This window comes from Dermacentor variabilis, chromosome 3 (genome assembly GCF_050947875.1).
Source record: "Dermacentor variabilis isolate Ectoservices chromosome 3, ASM5094787v1, whole genome shotgun sequence".
NCBI classification, from domain to species: Eukaryota; Metazoa; Arthropoda; class Arachnida; order Ixodida; family Ixodidae; genus Dermacentor; species Dermacentor variabilis.
Genome location: NC_134570.1, coordinates 139,656,917 through 139,673,693, shown reverse-complemented (window position 1 = coordinate 139,673,693; position 16,777 = coordinate 139,656,917). Strand labels below are relative to the sequence as shown.

Genomic DNA, 16,777 nt, shown 5'->3' with positions numbered 1-16,777 from the left:
AATATAGTTCTCCTCCTTCGCATACGATAGCGCAGTAAGCGGCGCGGAAGGTCTCGAAAGCGGCGTATGAAACTATCGTTACCGGGCTATGTACAATGGGCGCGGTACGAAACGGGTTAATAATCGAGAAGTTGAGGCAAACTCAAGCACTTGCCCGATGACGAAAGCACTCCTCAGTTAAATTCTGTTCCTAGTACTCAGCTACTCGTCGTAGCAAACATCCTCGTATTGTGTTATAAGATGAAATAAAGTGCTGCTTGCTCAGTTCTATTTCATTTTCCGAAACAAGAAAAACTCATTGAAGTTACCCTTCACAACGACGCGGGCGGTCGAAAAGTTTCGTTCTCGCTCGACACTGCGCCGCCCGCGCTTTCGCGTTTACGTAGTTTCGTTGTCGCGTAGTGCTGTGCTGGTTTTGCTGGCTCGCGACATTCGCACAAACTGCAAGTAGCAAAGAATGCAACTTCCATGTGATGTCGCGGGATGACCGAACGGCGCACGCCCCTTGACTAAACAACAGCTGCAGCAGTGAATCCACGGCTCTGTCGTGGCTCGGTACCGCCGTCTGTCGGGCGCCGTTTTACTCACCGACAAGGGTGGTGATGACGTAGGCAACCTCACCACTCCCCCGCTTCGGTGGCGGGAGATCTGAATTCCGAACAAGGTATTCGGACCCTTCACATTCTATTTTCTCGTAAACTAAGTCTTTTCTTGGCACGAAACAAGCATTGTGAGGTTCCTGGAATGGTAATTAAACAATCTTAGCCAACTTAGTATTTGCCTTTAGTGTCCCTTTACTGTAAGTCACATTGTGTTTTTCACAGGTCCGCAGGCACAAAGACATAAAATATAGAAAGAAAATGCGTGCTTTTCTTAACTTTTCACTCTTAACTCTTACTAACTTTTACCTCTTAACTTCTGCGAGGTGGCCTCACGTCGCAGAAGCATCTTCCATAAGTCTTCCAGGCGGTTCGGAACGTGGCCTCGAAGCTGTCTCGGCTGTCTCCTTAGCTCTCTACGTCGACTGCCTCTGATGCTGGCCAGAATTGGAACCATGAAGGTATTCTAGGAACGGACACCAAAACGACCCGCAAAAGTGCTTGCGTTTAACGTACGTAAGGCGACAAGCGCTATTCTAAAGCTGTATGTCTTCTCCAGAGAAATATCTGTGCTCTGGCTGCCTCACAAAGCGGACGCACGCTGACGCTGGCGGACAGGTTCAAACCATGTCCAAACCGCCATTCCTCGCAAGGCGCCGCAGACGCAAGGCGCGCGGACGGGAGCTTTCGCGCGCCGGCAAGCGTACGTGTAGTTTGGACTTTACGTTTTCTTGTTTTTTTTTTTGCGTTATATCTTATCAAGCGCTTATATTTTCTTTCTGCAATTTTTCATATGACGGCGCCGTCGTGTATTTTTGGAGACATCTCAACTACGCGCAATCTGTGTTGCACCTCATGTTAAACGCTACCGTCCGTCTAGTTGCTGACGCTTAGTTTTACGCACGGCGCCACGTTTCCGTGCCCTCTCCCACCACTATTCGCAGCTGCTTTTGAATATACATAAGCGCACGAAATCAACAAGAAGTCGGTCATTTCTGCAAACTATTCAAGAGCTATAGCCACTTTCAACGGATGTCTCACCTGTCTTCTGGTCCTTCCGCAGCAAAGGATGGTCGTTCTCCTTGAACCTTTCTAGCATGTCAAATAGTGTTCCCAGAAGTACTAAGAATGCCAATGTAGAGTATAACACCCTGAAAAATACATCATGAGACATGATTTATGTATTCATATAGATATTTCATAAATTGTTATTCCTTGCGAAATTTATTTATATACTTCAAACCTTTCGAGAGTACTACATAATGGGCGCCGTCATAAAACCAGGTAATACATAAATACACACATATTCGCAGGCAAGACAATCCATCAAACAAAACGTGCGCAAGAAAATGAACAAGAGATTAGAAGTTAAGCAACACACAATTTCTGTTTATAGTATAGATATTACAAGCGGCAGACACAAAATTAAAATATATACAAACATCAAGATTAATAGAACAAAAATTGCAATGTGGATCACGTGCGGCAGCAGGCGTTCTCAAGTTCATGAAATTTATGGAGGTCAGTAACAGTGACTAGGCCAGGTGACAGATTATTCCCGTCGATTATCGTTCCAGCGATGAAAGACTGGGCCAAATGGCGTGTGTGACATGAGAAGCGCTTTATCTTGCTGGAATGACCACGTCGAGGAAAAATTACAGAAGGGGTTCCAAAGTCTTCATGAAGCAAGCTGTGATAGTAAAGCTTACGAAAAAGCGACAGCTGAGCGATTTGTTGGCGGCGTGCAAGACTCTCGAGTTCTCCCAGCGCCGACTGAAAGGAAAAAATGACTAAGGACTTTAAGAGCGGCCACTCGACCCGTTTAGCGGCCGAGCAAGTAAGGGTCTGACCATCCGTCAGGCGGCGTAGCGATGGCCACTTCACCTCAAAGTTGGGCGGCTTATCATACATCCACCGGGTTTCGTCCACGCGTCTCGTCCCCATAGTTAAGACGTTGATGCCGCACCGGTCACGTGCCGCTGGTTACGTCCACCCCACCGCGCTTTTAAAAGCGTCGCTACAGTGTACTAGGGTAGCGTCGTCTCACTTTTGCGGTAAACTGCTTGTTGCGTCTCAACACGGCCAGAGGCGTTAATTAGACGTTTGCCGCGTAGCAACCACCACTCATCCATCAGCGCCTACCAAGAAGTCAACGCAGCGTTCATACCGACTACTGACGGGTCCACAAAAGGCACCCTCATCCACCACTAACCCGCCGTGGTAGCTCAGTGGCTATGGTGTTGGGCTGCTGAGCACGAGGTCGCGGGATCGAATCCCGGCCACGGCGGCCGCATTTCGATGGGGGCGAAATGCGAAAACACCCGTGTGCTTAGATTTAGGTGCACGTTAAAGAACCCCAGGTGGTCAAAATTTCCGGTGTCCTCCAATACGGCGTGCCTCATAATCAGAAAGTGGTTTTGGCACGTAAAAGCCCAATTATTCAATATATTCATCCACCACTACCTGACAGCCTGAACTAATCATGAAGAGGGCCAACATCAAATGCTACCGAAGAACGGTGCCGACCTTGGAGTCCCAGGTTGTTATCCTGTCACATATTCCATACCATTGGTGGTAGCAGTGCTGCTAAGGTTGGAGTGCTCCCAAGGTAAAGTGCGGCCAACAATGCTGCTAAGGTATGAGTGCTGCTAATGCAGGAGTGCATCGGAGGTGCAAGTGCTGCGGTACGACGCGATATGGGCGTGGTACCACAACCGATTCGACAGTTGTGATTGGCCGCGATACAGGTCTCAGATGCCCCAGTGAAGTCGCTTGGGGAGGACGACGGTATCAAAAGCGGTGACTTTTCGTGGAGTAAGGTCGAGGTGTCCTGATGTGATCTCGGAAAGCTTTACTTGCTCCTGTATGAAATGGGCTTCCGTAACTGGAGCCATGCAACTAAGTCAAATAAGCCCTTTTTCCTTCATTCCCTCAACTTTACGTATTCATCGATGGGCTTGGTGGATTCCTTGCCCTAACGCCACCACAAGCCGCAACATGCTTCCTTTTGTCTGCAGAAATAATTTTGCTGTTTCTTTCGTTAAGAACATTGTTAGCAAGACGTTTGTTGTGCAGCGTGAGCGCATTTTGCGCGTGTATCACAGAATATTAGCCTTGGCCCCCATTTATCGCACAGCCACCCGTTTGTTTTTGCACCCGTCTTTTCCGGAAGAGCATGTGCATTACTTAGAATGTGTAATTTTCTAAAGGTCGCTCGCAGCACCTTCGGTGTAAAGCACAGAATTTCTCATTTGTGGCTCACCTCTGTCATCACACAAACATTTTGTTTGGATAAGCCGCCGTGGTTGCTCAGTGGCTATGGTGTTGGGCTGCTGAGCACGAGGTCACGCGATCGAATCCCGGCCACGGCGGCCGCATTTCGATGGGGGCTAAATGCGAAAACATCCGTGTACTTAGATTTAGGTGCACGTTAAAGAACCCCAGGTGGTCAAAATTTCCGGAGTTCCCCCAGTACGGCGGGCCTCATAATCGGAAAGTGGTTTTGGCACGTAGAACGCCATGGCTTATTTTTTTAAACGTTTTATTTGGGGCGGCTCGAGCAGTGTAATGCGCATTTGGGGTAGTTTATTTTTTTTTTTAAGGTTGTTTAGCTCTCTGTATATGCACTATGCATGCGCCTGGGTCGGCTCGCATGGTGCCAGTTTCACTTGAACCATTGCTTCTCATGGCTGAAACACTCTTGTTGTGATCTGTGTCTGTCTGGGCACGTGTCTTTACCAAGTGTGTGATCCAGTATCTTTTCTGTGCAATTCCCAACAAAACAAGAAATATTTTCGCCGTCATCCGACGGAAGCTGACCTTGTTCACCTAACGCACGCTTGAGAGCAGCACGATACCACTGCGCAAGCGCTCCGTCACGCGGATTTTTTTTTTTTAATATTTCGCGGGATTTCTTTGCAACCCGAAAAAAAGGACAACGTGAGGCGTATATCGCAAAGAAAACAGCTCGATCGGTGCTTTGTGAAGGTGCTCTACAAATCCACCTACCATACTTGGGGTCCTCAGCCAATAATTAAGAAGTTGGGTAAAAAACGTAAATAATTAGTGAGCTAGGAGGAAAACAATTATATTGTCTGAGTTACTATAGGCTACTTCGAATAGTATGCGTTCGGTTCAATTCGCTTCCGGCGCACCTTTAAATATTTAAATTCTTGGCTCAAGTTATGTGGGACACCCTGTATAGCGAAGGTATCGAATCCGGCAGCTTGGATGCCTTTAGGTAGCACGTGGGGTTTCACTTAACAGTTGCCTTCGTCCAAAACGTTCACGTAGACGTGACGCCTTGACAAGAAATTCATCACCGATTACGACACTGCCTAAATGAAAAATTTGAGCGCCACTCTATACGTGTTTTCACGTCGCGATATATTGCCTACAACTTGCCTCGTGCTGCCCGTTGCAAACGGAGCGAAGTGTGACGCGACTGCCTCGATAAATGAGAAAGCGCGAGAGCCGCCGCGTGGGTGACGCGTGGGCGGGATTCCCAGCAGTCGCGACCGAGAGGCCGCCAACACGACTCGCGCGATACGCTGAGCAATTGAGAAAGCTGCATCGGGAGTTTTCCATGTTGCTGTGCAATTTTCTCATTGACACTTCTCATCTAATTTGAGAAGCATTTCAGAAGTTGATATATATATATATATATATATATATATATATATATATATATATATATATATATCAACTTCTCATATCGACTTCAACTAATCACATATCAACTTATCACATATCAACATATCAACTTCTCAAATGCTTCTCAAATTAGATGAGAGAAAATTGCAGAGAAACGTGTAAAACTCCCGATGCAGCTTTCTGTTGCTCAGTAACTATATATATATATATATATATATATATATAGCGGCAACACGGCGCGCTACCAACATCGGTACGTTGCCGTTTTCTGGCCGGCAGTTCCCCAAGTTAAATGTGGCTACGTGTGACTACGCACATTGGCGTATTTTTACGTATTGCTATGCTGACTCATTATATAGACAGGTTTAGTACTGCGCCATGACGATACGTACGCAGCACGCAAGCGCTTTGCGGAGCGTAGGAGCGCGTGTCACGTTAGAGCTTTTAGTATACTGCGAAATGCCTACGTACGCACGTAAGCGGGCGACGGGCACGTCGGAGCGCGTTGGCCGCGTCCGTCAGTACGTCGAACCATGCGTCGAACTATGGGCGCTGTTCACGTCACCAACGTGACGTAACGTGTGGGCGCGTTCACGCTACGTCGAACTATATTTAGGCATTTAAGAGGCTACTTTTAATACGGATGCAACACGCGAATCATATCGAGAAAAATAAAGACCGAGTGCTCGCTATATGGGATTGGCATTTGGTCATTTGCGACGAACTGCGCAAACAGGAGGTCGAGCCTTTCGCGCAAACAGCGCAAACGAGAACTACGAGAGTTCCCCACGTACGCACGCAAAAATCAGATGCGTGCGTACGGAGCGGGCGCGTACGCATCACATACCATTCGTGCTGCGTTCTGCACATGCGCACTTTGCCAAACGTAGCGATCTTACGTACGCAACGCCCTTGCGTACGCAGCGTACGCAGTACTAAAGCTGTCTATTGTTTAGCTTCCTAGGTGCACTGTTTGCCTCGTATCCCGAATGGGCAGCAAGCGGAGGCCCCTTCGATACACAAGCGTAAACGATCGCCTCGTTCAGCTTCCAACGGTGTCAATACAGGCATCGGCGCTTCCGCGAGAAAACCATGCGCTCTCTAGATGAACGATCATACGCGCAAAGTCCTAACCTATGTCTATTTCACGGAACACGTTGTGTGCATGAAGAGAATACGAAGAACGATAAGTAGGCAGCGTAACAACGCTCCCGTACGCTGTTTTCAAAGGTGTGTGGTCGCTCATATCAGCGCGACTAAAAGTGATCCAACGGTGCTTACATGCACAAAAGCTGAATGTTCTGGTACGCTCAGACATTAATTGATGCCACCGATGAGCGGCTAGCATTATATCTCAAGCGAACGACGAGAAGTCGCTGTATCTGCTGATGTAAACAAATGCACCGGTCGGTGCTCTGGACTGTCAGCGGTGTTCTTGCGGGATGCAAATGCGGAAAGCCGTGCTCCACATCTTACGGAGAGTATGCGAAGTGCTTCCCTGAGAAGGGGTAAAACAACTAAAATAGCAAGAAGCACGTATATCATCAGTGGTTATGGCTGCCGTTGGTCTTCATGTTTCAGCGCGATATGCTGCGCCTGGGGTCTGGCTCTCGTGGTGGTGGGCCGAATCCGAACGGCGATCCGTGCCTACCGAATTCATCAGTAACATAGCTGTCAAGCTGTCACTGTTTGGCAGATCCGACGAGCTTGTGCAGCTGACACGGTCGCCTGAAGGTCCAGCGCGGTCACGAATCAGCTGAGCGTCTGCACTTCGCCTGTTTCGTGCGCGGGTGAGACCAGCATGCCTTGCGCGCCTTCACTGCTGATGCGCCTCTCGTGACGTTACACGAAGAGGTTCGCACGGCTGCTTATTTGCTTAGCTAAATTTATTTTCGAATTTGCGGAGCATTTCTGCTATCAAACGCGTGACATGGGGGTCTCGGTGACCTAAATATTCCATTACCTTGACGTGGTCGAAAAATCGACGCATTTGCCCTTTAGAGGTACTGACAAACGATATTCGAAAGACTAGTTCTTTTATGGCGCAGCGGAAAGCTCGCCCTCGGTAGTGTTTACACCTGCAGCGGTTACTTCCAAGAGCTCGTGGATATTTTGTAAGCAGAACTTTTCGATCTGAGCAGCCTATAAAAAAAAGTAAGAGTCCCTCTTCCAGCAACGCTGAGGAGTGAGAGCGATATAGATAGCCCGGCTCGCAAATTGTGAAAGCCCCCCATCGTTCTGCTAGGGTGGCTTTTCAAAGGAGTGAGCACAACTGCGGTTAACCACCTACATTTTGACCTTTTCAACCACACTTGAAAATAAAGAGCTGGTACAATAAGCTTGCGTTGTTATACAGACCTTTCTTTTATCTGTACCGCGTTTGCCCCCAAGTACAAGCCTACGTCATGCCTCGCTCGCCCCCTCGTCGTTGTTCTGTCGATAGACGAGCCAAGCCAACTCATCGAAAAAGAAGGCGAATGCAGCGCCACTTTTTTGTCACTGCAAACTAACGCATATCTGCAGATTGCAAGGGCACCAAAGGTCATTTGACACGACTTTTGGTGAAGAGTTAAAATATAAATCTATGTTTAATGAGAAAAGCATCGCTCGTTTTAGCCAATACGATAAGCAACCTTCCCATCAGTGGGGTTATCTCGATTCATGTTCTGAACAGTTGTCTGTCCCTTTAAGGGAAAATGTAGGGTGGGCCCTTATGAAGGGTTTCAACGTTCCAGACATTGAGAAGGAGTGTTCGCGTGTGCCACCCCTCTTTAACTTTGGCCATTCTGCCAACCACAGTATGCTTTGAAATTCTGCATTGTGATTGTTTGACTGGTTTCTGTATATGTTTAATTAACAGCAGTGGTGTGCGGTTAAAATGTTATCAAGTTCGCTCGCTTCCTAACCAAATATGATATTTGTGCAAGAGAAGCTTTAGTGCCCAGGAAACAATTGCAGGTTTAACTGTATGGCAGTCAGGTGGCGTTGGAAAGGCGACTTTGGCTCCACCAGTGCGACCACTTTGATTGCGTCGTTCAATTGCCGTGACCCTTCTAGGGCTCGTGAGCCAATAAGTGAGCATGAATATTCGTGATTTCCACATTATAATTGTGAGGTTTAAGGTGGTTCGGAAGGCTGCCGCAGTATAATTCAGCGCCTGAAGCTATTTTGTCGACGGTGCTTGTAGCAGCGCCACAATCGCCGCCTAAATTTTCGTTGAAGCTCCGGCCCTCTCGCAGACCGAGCGTAGCGCCGAAAAAAAAAGGGGGGGGGGGTGGATGACGTCATCACAGGGGTCACATGGGTGCTCTATTTGAATCACGCTCCTCAACGGTACCCTCGATGACGTCACCAGCGTCTTCGTCATCAGAGCTCGGTAACCGATCAGCGGCGTCTACCGCAGTTAGACGCTGCTTCTCATTTTTGCCAAATTAAACCAACTTGCGGTGGTGACTTGGGGCCTGCTAAACTATAAATTTCGCATTCAAAGAATTAAAAACTATGATAAATGGCGCTGCGACAACGTGTAGCACGAGCCGCAGCGCGCTTGCTGCCAGCTGCTGGGTGACGTAAGCAGAACGTCGCCTGGGACAGCGCGGCTTTTCGCTCGCTGCAGCCCCCCAGTTTCGGTTTCGCGCGCCCCGATGGCCGAAAATCCGCAAATGAGAAAAGAAATCAAGCGCTATACCTACACGAAAGCGATTTGAGTGCCATTCAATTCCTTCTTCTCGTCGGTTCGACAACTGGCCACCGCTGAAGTCAAGCTGACAAGCTGGGTGACTGCGACAAGAAACGAGAGAGACAGGAAACATCGTGTCAGTAGGTAAATTCTGTCTGTTAGGTTGGCTATAAAGATACTGTGGGACTCCAAGTAATCCCCAGCAGATTTATGCAACCTTTAGTCAAGCAAGTACAAAGTATAGCATGAACTGTTAAGCGGCACTCCCGTGCTTCTATTTTCAATCACTCCTCGCTCCTCTCTGACGCTGATTGATTAATAATAACTGATATAGCATTTACGCTGAATATTTAAAACATTCTGACGATTATGATACTCCTTAATGCGATGTTTGAGCGAAGTTGTATACGTGTTTTCATCGAGCGATATATTGAGGCAAAGAGTTTAAGACCGAAATCACCACACCGACTGGCAGTGGGCCAGTGCCGTCAGCGCCTCGCAGAGGGAGACAAAACATGATAACGCTGGTGCTGTGAGCGGCAATGGAGCGAGTAGGGTTCGCAACATCGATGAACGAATAATCGGTTAATCGATGAAAAATCACCGCCCAAGCACTACGTACAAATGTTTAAACAGCGAAGCTGAAACGGGCGGTCCCAGTGTTTATCACTGGTTTAATCCCGGCAGTTCATTAGACGACGGCTTGGTATTGTTACGATCGGCCAGCGGGGGTAGTGACCTTCTAGCCTCACCCACCCCCCTACGACGAATCGCTTAGTGAAGATGACTATGCGTCCCCCGCGGGCAGACTACCGGCGCCCGCAAGGCGGGACACGTTTGGCAGACCGAGTATTGTTAGCTGGTTCACTGTCACCTTCACCGACCATTGGGAGCAAGAAACCTCCTGGAAAAGGGTGTTCTACGGCGTTCCCTCACGAACTCTGGTAACCACCACGGTCGTTTGACAAACGCCCCAGGTAACTGCGGGATTATCCAAGGAAACAAGACATGCCAGCTTGAGTCAAGCGTTACAACTCCTCTCTGCGAAGCCCTTCCCCCCCTCCACCTCCTTTCTGTGTGTTCAGCAAAACAGAGGTGCGGGAGTGAGTGTGTGAACCCTTGCCCTCAACGCGGGCCCTTCGACAACTTTGTATGCTCCGATTGGACGAAGGTTGGACGGTAGGTTCCCTGGCTTAGGGATCTAGGGAGGACAGAGGGGGTTTTAACCAGCCGTTTTCGGCTCCTCGGTGTGCTTCACTTAGTCATGCTAAAGTGATGAGACCTAACATTCTCTACTCTTCATGTATATACTGTAAATAAACCCAGTACTCCTCGTTCTCAATGAGAACATGTTCCTCTCTTCAACAACGTTCTTAGCGTGGATGAGTCGGACGAAGGCATGGGCTAGCCCCTCCCCCTACCCCTTCTGACATGCCCGGCCCGAACTCTTACAGTAGCCTGTTCTTGTGCCCGGTCTGCAGCAGCATCGGCACGGCGTAGACGAGCTCGTTCCCGGTTCTGCTCGCGACGCTGCTGATCTAAAGCTGCCTGCTACTCAGAGGCATGTATGGCGTGTGGCCTACCCATTTCGGAGCTGGAGTGAAACTGCTGCGCGCGCGCGACTGCGATGGAGAGCAACAACGTCACTACTGGCGCAGCCATTCGCGCGCCTCCCTTTCTTTTTCTTTTTCGCGCATGCACATGGAGTTTGCACCGGATAGCTTTCGGCGCACAGGCGACAAACGGACGGACGAATCGGCTAGTCGTATACAGCTCCGTTGTAATAAGTACACATGTCAATGTCCCGCTCTTAAAGAACCTCGTCCCCATGCTACAAACACGACCGCAAGAAACTAAAGCACATGCAGTGAAGAGGAAAATCACCACCCAAGCACTCCGTACAGATGGTTAACCAGCAAAACTGAAACGTGCGGCCCCGGTGTTTATCACTGGGTTAATCCGGACGGTTCATTAAAGGACGGCTTGATAGGCTACCGGATACTCGTTAAGCACTTGGTGCTTGAGCTCGACTGCACGAGCCTGTTCTTGTGCCCGGGCTGCAGCGTAGGCGCGGTGTAGACGAGCTCGTTCCCGGTTCTGCTCGCGGAGTTGCTGATCGAAAGCTGCCTGCTCCTCAGGAGCACGTATGACGCGTGGCGTACCCATTTCGGAGTCGGAAGGAAACTGCTGCGCGCGCGTTCGGCTGCGACGGAGAGCAACGACGTCACTACTGGCGCAGCTAATCGAACACTACCTAGATAGCACAAGGCCTTTCCACTCCGATCCATGACGTCATGTTACCTGGCCCGACTGCCATATAATATAATGGGGATGCTCACGAGTTGGCAACAGTGATTTTGACTTTACCGCTTTCATCACGCCAGCCTTGTGAATGGAAATTTCGGGCCAGCTAGCGTGACGTTATGGATCGGAGTGAACATGCCTTGTGCTATCTAGGTCGTGTTGGCTAATCGCGCGCCTCTTTCTTTTTCTTTTTTTTTTCGTGCATGCGCGGGGGGTTGCGCCGGATTTTTCGGTGCACAAGCGGCCGACAGACGGACGGATGAATTGGTTAGCCATATACTGCTTCGCTGTAGAAGTATGCCGCAAAACGATTAATATTCATCGATGTCCACCTTTCATTTAATCGAGTTAATTAATTAGACATGTTCGATTAATCATTTTCGAGACATGGGTGGCACAAAACTTTTGGAAGAGAACAGCGTTCTCTTCCTAATATAAACCGTGTACCTATATAATCACAATACAAAATATTGCTACGCGAAATGAAAATACGTATACAGCTGCGCTCAAACTTCGCACTAGAGAGTATCCTAATAGACGGTAAACATTTTTCTTTTTTTTTCCTAGGACGTTGAATATACAAAGCAATGCACCTCAAGCACGACCGAGAGTTAGACTTAACAACTCGATACCGTAGCGCTAGATGGACGTGGGCTCTTGACGCAGTGTGTCGTTAAATTTCCAGCTCTATGAGCAGAGAAGTAGCACACCCTGTGACAGCGAAATCAAGCGCTAAGATGAAAACTTCGGCCAGTTGATACGGCATCTTAGCAACTATTCGAAACGGATATAAGGGTTCCAGCAGGTAACCAGCCTAGGCTTTCTCGTGGCTAACTGGCACTCACTTTTGATAAAGTAACTCTTGATATAACAGTGTACAGGTTGCACGACCGATGGAACTTTCTAAAAAGTACGAGGCCTCCGATCTTCCGTTCATTCGTCTAAGAGACAAATTTCACACTCGTGGAGTGCGCTAAAGGGAGGTGCTGTATATTTAGCCAATGGGTTCCACCCTGAGAATCACAGTAGACGATGTGGCATTTACAAGAAGGAGAATTGTGCGGAGATATGGGAGAACGGGCATAGAAGGAAGCCTCAACTCGGGGTCACTAGTTCGGCAGGAAGACTCTTTACCTGTTAGATGCTTACACTGTAAATAAACACTGCAGGAAATGACGGGCAGTATTTTGGCAGCTCTATTTCCAAACACTTAACCACCAAAATGACAGTAGGCCATCATTTTTGTAAGGTGTAACCCACGACGTACTGCACATGGCAGCCAGTCGAATCAATCCAAGGCGATCGCGAGGAGCTTCTCTCTCTCTCTCTTTCTCTTATGATGTGGTATTCGTGACTCTCTGCTTTTCTTCTTGTTCACGGCGATAAAGACGTCTCGTCCGAATGACGCCGCTGATTGTCAAAAATGATATGCACATGACCGTTAAAGTGACGGCTGATTTTTACAGGGTACGTACACTATATATACTTTCTTTAGTCTGGCTCGATTTACGTAGTCCGGTTTCAGCGCAGCTCTGGGCCATCGCTATAAAGCTTCAAACACGCGAAATAATATCAGAGAGGCTTTACGTGATCCAAGGACGGCCTCCACTTCTGTGGCCGAGCAGGCAGATGGAACGCACAGACCGAAGCGCAGGCCGCGGACACGTCCTTTTTTGATGGCCTTACGCGCCATGGTCAGGTTGAACCGCTTCTGCGTGCAAAAATAAAAAAATTAACAAAACAGCATCGGACATCTCAGGGTCCCAATTTCTATGCCATTCGCACGTATACCATTACCTGCCAAAAATAATAAAAGAGAAAGTAAATCCCTATGCATTCAGGCCAGTCGTAATGGCCAACAATGTTATGTTGCAAGATTCAGCCAATGGCACATTCTTGTAATACGTATGCCGAAAGCTTGGTGATGTCATTCCTATAGTAGTCGTAACTTGGCGATGATGAACGCCCTTCTGAAAACACGGTCTTTGTTTAGCAGCCCTATACCTAAGTAAAACTGACATTATTGTACCGATAATAATACTTTTTGTATTGACTTGTAAGGCAAATCCACGTGATGTTAATTTTTAATTTGGTGAGGTCCCAGCGCTCTTACAGCGACACCCAAGAGAGAAGCAGTGCACATTATTAAGCTTAACCTTCAGACATACCTGCTGAAGCCTTAAAGGGAAGCTGAAACACTTTTCGAAAAAAAAAGAAATGAGTTCCCTGCGACATTCTACAGTTTTGAGTCCACTGAACACGAATATTTCGTTTAAAAAGGGTGGAAACAAACGCAAGCGGCTGTTTTTTGCATGAAAACGCGCACCAGCGCCTCAGGGCATCACGCGAACGCCGCTGTTGCCCGTGATTGGTCGGGACCGCTTTGACATCATTCACGGGGATCGCCGGTCGGCGCCGCCGTTTCAGAGCGTAGCACGCTGTTCTGTTCTGGCTTCATAGCTGAGTTGTAAGCATTATGGAACGTTCTCGCTGTCTCGGAGAGCTTGTATTTTCGCCGTACATGTTAGAACCGACAGCCGATGCAGAAAACGATGGCGGCAACGGGAGCAACGACGATGTTGAGTGTGCCAACAGCGAGAGCGATGTGTGTACCTTCTCGCGCGTTGGAAATCTTAGCTGGTACGTATGTCTTTTCATGTAGCTGCACGTTCCAATGACGGGAGAAAAAACGCGCCAAAGGGTCACTGGGAACTTGCTGCTGGAAGAATGCCGAAGCACTAACATCTCATTAGATTGTAAACACGGGTGCACTTCCGCGATGTCATGCACCTTGCCGCTTCTTGTCTAAAGTTCCGTGGTTTTTTGCGTGTTGATACACGATCGCGAACATAAGTGCCGCGTTTGGCGATACTTCAAACTGTTCAACATTATCTGCCTGTGTCACATTGGCTGCTTCAAACTCTTAGATTGGTGATGGTAGTGGAACAGGCTCATCAGGGGCTCGGTTCTCAAGGTGCTCTGCTAGAACCTGAAAGAGTGCAAGGCATGGATGTAATGAATTTCAGCATATCATGCATATCAGCAAACATGACAACAGTTGGATTACTTACAGTAATTGAAATACTTTTTCAGTAATTTATGTGATGGATTGTCTAGTGATTTAGTAATGTGAATTATTTGGTGTCTGTAATTTCATGGCTAAAGTAATTTATTAATTGCGTTAAATATGCACCAGTAAGCTGTGTACGGGGCCAGAACGTTGGTAGTGTCGTGAGGTGTCGTGGAGGCACATGGGGGGGGGGGGGGGGGCATGAAATGTTGGCAACAGTATGTTACCTTGAAGAAAGGTTGGCGTCCCTTTATACTTTGCTTTTTGCTTCTTGTATGCATGAAAACTTTTTGGAAGCAATCGTAAAGTGATGCCATTACTTTCTTGAAAGCGGTAATTGGTAATGTAATTCAAATCAATGAGCGTAATAAGAAAGTACTATTTACTGTAATGTATCATATTCACTTTCAAATAATAATTTTGCCATGCGTGATGCATAGCTAGTTAAAGGCTAGAAAATATTTTTAGCCAAGCAGCGATGCCTTTATTGGGCTAGACCACGTCGAACGCTGATAACTTCAATACTTCACAACGTTACTTCATTATTTGAGTCCATTCGCCTTGCCAGGGGCGCGGCTGTGCCGACGCTCGCTTTTGCGGCATTTCGCTGCTGGTATCAAGCTGTGAGTGCGAAATCTACGGAACGAAGTTTTTACACGCCGAGTTCTACTCTAACGCGAGCATGAAAATATTACCGTGACGCCTCATGTCGTGCGATTTGAACACGAATGCTGAACAGCTAAATCTGCAAGCACCGCGTGGTAGAACGAATAACAAATATCACTGAATGCGCAAGCGTACCCCCGGCCAGTTATTTCACCGTATCAAAACAGCGCCGAACAAACAGCCGTAGTACAGTGTTCCGTGACAAAGCGGAGTGGAAAAACAGGATGAAAACGGCAAGCACTTTGCACGCATATGCATATTCCCGGCTGTGCCTCCACCTCGCTTCGTCATAGGCCGCTGTAAGGTCATTTGTTCGACACTCAGGTGATCACCCGTTTCCAAAATTGCCCGTGTGCACATTAAACCCTTACCTCACCCTTTCTCCTCTTGGCGAAGGCCGCTCTTGGAAGTGGCGAGGTGTTTCTCTTGTGAGAGAATATAGACGGAACAACGCCGGCCTTCAGTCGCGCCGATTTAATTGGAATACCGATTGCCCGCATCGTTGTCAAGCTCCGATGATAATCACTGTCGCAGAAACGGTCCGAACACAGCACAGTTGATTTCAGCACAAGTTTCTTGTCCTTCGGGAACATGTGAAACACCACATCGTCTCACCCGCCTGTGTTCGCACAGCCGAATGCTGCACAGAACGAGGGCATGTTGGGCGCCCTTGGCTGTAGGCACTCACGTAGCGCAGAAAGGAAGCACAGTTCACGAAAATCGCAAAAGAAACGTGAGCAGCGGCAGATCTCTCGTAGCGTCGTTTAGTAAAGCGCAGGACGGAAATAAACATGCCAGCACATGCCAGCACGCCGGTCCGGCAGTACGGTCCCCGGGAATGACGTCACTCTCGCCGGTTTTCTCCTCCGGCTGCCTCCTTACCCGGCGCTCCGGGAAGCGACGGGGGCGTGTCCGCGGGGAGGATTTAGAAAGCGATTTCTGCCCCTTATATTGACAATACAAAGAAACAATTTCAGAATCGTAAATTAATAGGTATGTTCTTCCCAACCCCAGCAATTCATGGAAATTGAAAACCGTTTCAGTTTCCCTTTAATGCCGACACCAGCCGGCTGTCGGGCACGTCCAGCAAATCTTCCCTGAGTCGTGCAAGAATACGAGAGTTTTTGAGTAAGGGCTGTTTGAACAAACTTTACTTTCTCTCTCTCCAGCTGCTAGCGAAACGACTATCCGTCGTCATTATTTTGAGTCTTTCTACCTCATAACGCTAAAACATTCCCGGCTCTCTCCTGCCTATTTAAGTAGCTAAAGCGTTGAGTTGAGGAAATCGAACATTTACCTTCCCAAATCGCAAATAAAAAAAGGACTTTCCTCAAGGTGTTTTTCTAAACTCGACACCTGACCACTTTTATAGGATATTCATTTGAGTATGTGTCCTCATCAAGAACGTACTTGGAAAGGTCAATATAATGCCTACCTCGACTGGAGCCTATAGCAGTGCTGCAAGGCTGTGATTCTAACATCGGACATCTTTCTCTCATGTCGCTATCATACCTCTTCCATTAGGACTAACAGCTATCCTCACCACCTTCTCTGGTCCTGAAATAGCCGTCTAGATTAGTGGCGTGTGTATGGGTCTTGCAATACAGAGCAATAACCTATATGCATGGTGATGAAAACAAAAATATGACGTTATGTTGCTTATATGTATATTTGATTGGCTTGCAAAATGTGTATGGTGTTATCAGCTCGCAGTCTTTTACGGTGAACGTCCGGCCACTCATTATGCAATATTTAAGTAGCTATCGTTATCGGAGGATCAAGTGTTTTCAAAGTTGTAGAAACTGT

The 16,777-nt window shown here is 47.9% G+C and overlaps 1 protein-coding gene across 1 annotated transcript in view; it reads right to left on the bottom strand.

Annotated features, from left to right (window-relative positions):
- The window catches only part of LOC142576324 (nose resistant to fluoxetine protein 6-like), a 100,843-nt gene that overhangs the window by 58,037 nt on the left and 26,029 nt on the right, over positions 1-16,777 (bottom strand). Inside the window, exons 4-6 of the mRNA XM_075686406.1 lie at positions 12,823-12,946; positions 8,945-9,032; positions 1,641-1,750 (exon numbers count right to left, since the gene is read on the bottom strand). Coding sequence (XP_075542521.1) covers positions 1,641-1,750; positions 8,945-9,032; positions 12,823-12,946 — 322 coding nt within the window. The remainder of the gene's footprint in view (positions 1-1,640; positions 1,751-8,944; positions 9,033-12,822; positions 12,947-16,777) is intronic.